Here is a 6,000-nt window from a genome sequence, read left to right as displayed (position 1 = left end):
GTAATTGAGACCCTGTCTGGTGTATGTGATTAGTGCGGTTTGGCAGCTTGAAGAGATGGGCTAAAATAAACTTAAATGGATTATTTCCATTTTTTAGATATTCCTAGAGCATCTGCATCTCTAAAAGCCATGATGAACTTGAAAAACCCACCCACACTCCAGCTACTGGCAAGAAGAAGCCTGCTGAAAGATGAAGCCTTGACCATCTCTGCTCTGCCACACCTGCCCAAGCAAAATTTTCCACCACTGTTCAAAGATGCATTCAATAGCAAACAACTTAACCTCCTTAGGCACATGGTGGCAGCATGGCCCTTCCCATGCCTTCCTCTGGGAGGTCTGGGACAATCTCTTAGCCTTAAAGTCCTGAAAGCTGTGCTAAATGGCCTTGACATGCTGATGACAAAGAAGAATAGACCTAGGTAAGTTAGACCAAGATAGGCTGGAGGAATGTATGTGGATGGACTGGTGAATCGAGTAACCACAGTGGTTTCAAGGTTAATTGGAGGCTTTTGATTTTGTGGCTCAGTGTCTTCAAGAATAAAAAAAAAATCAGTCCAGTATTGTGTCTAGCATTGCTTAGAGCAGAAAGGGTACATATACATTGAGTCAGTCCATGCTTTTTTGCCTGTCACTAAAATTGGAAGATTTGTCCAAGGAATAGACTGAAGGGAAGATGAATTGTGAGGTCATGCAGATTACAAATTGTATCTCCTCATCTAGATGTCCTTCTGTTTTACCCACAGGAGTTGGAAGCTACAAGAGCTTGATTTAAGAGATGTCTACCATGACTTCTGGAATGGCTGTGCTGGAATGCAGCATGTTGTCTGCTCTCCGGATGTCATCTGCATGAGCAAGCCATCGGAGAATTGCCCCATTCCTGAGGAGAAAGGTGCCCTGACTATATTGTTAAACCTTTCCATCTTGTCCCACAGGCCCTCCAAATACCTAAGGTATTTTTATCATTGGGCCAAGCAGCGAAAAGATGTGATCCGTGTGATCTCTCCAAAGTTGACTTTTCATGCCGTTCCTGCATATGACCCCCTGTATTTGTTGGAGGTTTTTGATCCAAGCTCAATCCAGGAACTGGAAATCAAAACATGCTGGGATATGCCTACCCTTATAAGGCTAGCCCCAGGCCTGGGCCAGATGAAAAGCCTCGAGAAACTCATTTTCAAAGAAATCTCTGTACCTTTGGTATGGCGTTGGACCAAAGAGATTATAGCCTGGTCTCATTCAAAGATTCTTCCCCACTTCTCCAAACTGCATAAGCTCCAGCATCTCTATTTGAATGGAGTCTGCTTCGTGGAGGACAGCCTAGAACAAGTGCTGGGGTAAGAAAGGACAGAGATCTTTATCCATTAGTGAGAAAAGAACCTTTTGTTTGTTGTTGTTGTTGTTGTTGTAGTTTTTGTTCTGGTTTGCATTAAGTATTAGTGTATACAGTGATTTCCCAGCCATTTTTAATGTTACATAGATGTGAGCATAGATTGATTACTAGAGAAATTCATGCTGAGGTAACACCATGACTAGTCACCTTAGTAAATTTAGACTGTCATATGCTTACATGATTTACAGTAGGTGTCTTGAGAAACCCAGATGAAGGGAAAATAAATGTACAGAGTGTGTGAGACCTTACAGGACCTATAATCTCATGTCAACACTTACCTCAACTATGGAAGCAGGTTCCATCTGCCTCTGTCTTTCCGTGGTTCAAAGGAAATATAGGCACATGAAGGGGTTTAATAGATGACATATGAGTGGATGCTTGTGGTCAAAATGATGTCTCATGTTCAAAAGAGTGGATATGTGTGGAAGCTGGAACCTGTTGAATTAAATGTTGGCAGACCTGGGAATGTTCCTAAGTGGTTCGCAGTTTTCCTGTTGGGTTTCCCTCCATACAGTATGTGTCCCCCCATATGTTTTCTGCTTACTAGTTCAGAGGGCACTGTAGAGCTTAGGCAGTAGCAGCCATAGGTATTGTTAGGTCTCCCATAGGGAGCACCAAAGGCTTGACCAAAATAATAACTTGAAAATGACCTTGGGCCAGTGTTCGCTCTGCTACTTTGAAGTTACAGACTTTCTCTTCAAATAAATATTGAAGTTGACTAAAGTAACTTTCTCTCTCATTTCTCTCTCTAGGTGCTTGGAGAGTCCATTAGAGACCCTTGCTATAACAGACTGCCTTTTGTCACTCTCAGATATGGAGTATTTGTCCCAGTGTCCATGCATCCATCAGCTCAAACACCTGGACCTGAGTAGTGTCACATTTAATAATTTAGGTCATCCGTTTCTAGGAAGCCTACTAGAAAGACTGAAAGCTACCCTACAGACATTAAAATTGAAGCGTTGTGATATCATGGACTTCCAAATCAGTGCTTTCCTCCCTGGGCTCAGCCAGTGTTCTCAGCTCACTGAAGTCAATTTTCTGAAGAACTTCTTATCCATGGGCAGCCTGAAGAAGCTGTTGCAGCATACAGCCAACCTCACACAGCTGACCCTGGAGAAGTACCCTGCCCCTGACGAGGTCTATGATGACATTGGTGATGTTATTCCACAGAGATTTGTCCAACTTTGTTCTGAGCTTATGGACACACTGAAGGAAATAAGGCAGCCAAAACAGGTCTACTTTGTGAGTAAGAGATGTTTAGATTGTCGTAAATACTTTATCTATGATTTGAAGGCCAGACTGTGTGACTGTTGGGAAGAAATATGAAGAGAGCATTTCTGGCCTCTTATTAATGGAAGGTAGGCCTCATGTGATTCATTAGAGGCATCCACCATGTGCATTCAGGACTTTTTGGATGTATATGGGTAGAGGATTATTTCTTTCTATTTGATCTCCAATCAACTTCTTCTGACTTAATGGAGACCTCTTGATACTGAGTACTATGAACTTAATTTCATCCTATTGTGTATAGCACACACACCCTAGGACAGCAATGATATTTGACAATTTGACAGCCTGCATCCCACCAACTTCACGTATGAGAGACCATAGGGAATGTGAAGGAAGGAAAGGGACACGACATCACGAAGAGGATAATGGACTGGTTTAGGAGGGCTCTGTGTCATTTGTCCTCTGGATGACATCCACTTTTGGCTGCCCCTCACATACTGTTCTGTACAGTATACATATAATTGTTTTTGAAGTAGAAGATTGGCTGAAAACATAAGTACTGTATGAGGCTCCTATCCCTGTTATTTTGTATCTATCTGTTAATTGGAAGGCTCTGAAGCCTTATATTATCATCTGTAATCACGTAGCATTATACTTTCTCATAGGTTCCAATAAATCACTTTTGAATGAGAACATGCTTTGTTTTTCCTTTGCTGAATACTCTTATGTGAAACTTGTTCATTGAACATATCCTAAACCGATAGAATTGGGTACCCTTGTCTCTTCCCCCTCCTCCTCCTAGAGTTTTCAGAGTCCTTTAAACCTTACCATGTTATTTCCTTGCAGAAACTTTATAATCTTATGCTTCAAGAGACCCTATTAAAATGCTGTATGGATTCCATTAGTGACATGAACCAGTGTTTAAGAATGGTTGCTACTCACCTTGAGGAGAGCTGTTGTATTGCCAGTGCACATGTTGAATTGTGTAGTGGCTATTTCTGTTTGTCCAGTTGACTATATCTGGAATAAACCACAATCCATATTTGGGAGACCCATCTTTGATCCTGATCTTGACATATAGTGGCTATGAATCTTAGGACACTAAGGCGAGGAGATCACTGAGCTCAAGCTCATTTGGGACAAAGCAAGTCTAAGATCCAAGTGTGGTGCTAAACACCTTTAATCTGGGACAAACCTTCAGGTGGAGACCTACTTGAGGACATCAGAAGAAGGAGGGCTGGCTCTCTTTGCCTTTTTGCCTTCTCATACCAAGATTCTGCTATATCTGGAAAATGTTTTTGTGGATTTTAGGATGTTCTCCATAAGGAAAGAATACTTTTGGGGGTTTTAGAATGCAGAATTCAAGGTTTTACTCTTGAGAAATGGCAGCTCATTCTCAGAACTCTCTTCCCAGTTCCTGCCATCTGGAGTGTCTGGGGAGACAAAGCTTCCAGGGCAGGTTTTCTTCTTACTTTCTGTTTCTCTGTCTTTCTCTCTCTATCACTTAGGTTTTTTCCTTCTCCCAGCTCCTTTCCCTCTTTCTTCTTCTTCTCTTCCTCCTCTCAACTATTCAACTCCCTCACTGTGTTCATGTGTCTGTGTGCACTCGCCGGTTTGTGTGAGTTTTAGGGATGTATCTCTGGCTGTTTGGAGTCACTGTGGTGCGAAGTTTAGCTTCCAAGTCATAAGATCCACAAGCAATATGAACATGGGGATTAAAGGTATACACTAATACATATTGCAGAATAGATGTTGCCTAGGCCACTTTAATTCCTGGGTGCTGGATCAGAACTATGAAACAGGAAAGTAAAGAAAGAATGTGTAAAAGTCCTTAAGGTGGAAGCCAACGTTTTTTTGGGGATGTCAATGAGTAGGTATGTTTGAAGCTTATCAACATTCTGAGACATAATTGGGTTAGAAACTAATTACTTTTGAAAAAATTGAAAAATTGGATGATTTCTATGCTAAGTGCAGATATTTCACTTCTGATCCTTGTTCCCAGAAATGTCTCATTACACCACAAGCACGCATCCTAACAATATTCTGAGCATGTTTATTTCTATTAGTAATTGAAAACAACCTAGATTTTCCTCAGGTAAAATGGATAAGCAAAATTTTGTACATCCATAAAATAGACTAATATCCAGCAAATAGTCATTGATACCAGGAATTTTGAAAGTAAAAGTATTCAAGTGTAAAGCATGATAGTGAGTGAGGTAAGCCAGACACTGAATGGCATCACTATGTAGGCAGGTTGGAATTTATTATATAAACTACATAACTAGGGTGGCCTTGAATTCACACATCAACCAACCCCCTGATTGGTCCAATCGGAATGCCTGTGATGCTGCTCTACACTGAACAGTCGAAACAAAAAGAAATAAAGACAAAGTCAGAAAATGCAATAACTGCATCAGATGTTAGGGATAGCTACACCATTTACACTGTCACCTAAGAAATAGTCATACTACACTATGAGATAACAGAGAATTGGAAATAGCTCTTCTGTTCCAGGTGCGAGCCAATATGCCTGCAAAACCAATAGGTTAGTCCTAAAGAAAAGCCAACACCTTTGAGATCCACACACAAACATTCTCATCCCAGTCACAGTTTCTTAGGTCCAACCGCAAATGCAAGTCTGCATATAATATTGTCCTTTCTGAACAAAATAAAACCATGATACAGCTGACACTGGCTACTGGACACCTTTCTGAGGAGTGAAGCCATGAAGTCATAGCCCTCTTCATAGAACTGTTCCTCTATGGAGTATTTTTTTCCTATTTTATCAAACAATAATATTGAAAAATGCAGTGTTATTATCATTGTTATTTAGATTTATTTTATTTTGTATGTCTTTTTTCGTGTGTATGGATGTGTGAGTGTGTCTTGTGTGTGTCTACAGAAGAGAGCATTGTTCCTGTGGAACTAGAGGTAGCCAGATGAGTAGTAGGATTTGTAACTGGGTCTTATACATGAGCAGTAAGTTCTATTAAACTCCAAGAAATTTCTCAACCCTATTGATATTAAAGGCAAGTAAGTTTTTTTCATTTGTTTTGTGTTTGTCTCTCTGTGTGTGTCTTTTCTCTCTTTAACTATGTGACTCTAACTTGAGTAATTAGGCTATGCATAGAGTTTATGTACCCAGTATGCCATCTGATTGGATCAGTATTTGAGACAGCTTTGCATTTACCAAGGCTGGCCTCTTACCATGAAGCTCAGGCACTTCTCAATCTTCTCCTCCTCTACCTTTCCCATCCCAAGTGTTGGGGTACAGGCAAGTGCCACCATATCTGGTATTTCTGATACAGTAGGGTTTATTTTGTTTATTGTTTTTTGTTTTGTTTGTTTTTCTTCTCAGAAAGGAAAACAGACTAAATCCTTTC

General features: G+C 40.6%; 1 protein-coding gene across 1 annotated transcript; it reads left to right on the top strand.

The window, feature by feature from the left end:
- Positions 1–390: 390 nt before the first annotated feature.
- LOC308413328 (PRAME family member 12-like) lies at positions 391–2,713 on the top strand (the record flags this gene model as incomplete). The annotated part of the gene is made up of 3 exons (XM_080908262.1): positions 391–419; positions 744–1,331; positions 2,140–2,713. The coding sequence occupies 3 exons, from the start codon at positions 391–393 to the stop codon at positions 2,711–2,713; spliced, it is 1,191 nt and encodes a 396-aa protein (XP_080764388.1).
- Positions 2,714–6,000: the final 3,287 nt, after the last annotated feature.

The sequence above is a fragment of the Micromys minutus genome, assembly GCF_963924665.1.
Source record: "Micromys minutus genome assembly, chromosome: 32".
NCBI lineage: Eukaryota > Metazoa > Chordata > Mammalia > Rodentia > Muridae > Micromys > Micromys minutus.
This window is presented reverse-complemented; position numbering and strand designations above follow the sequence as displayed.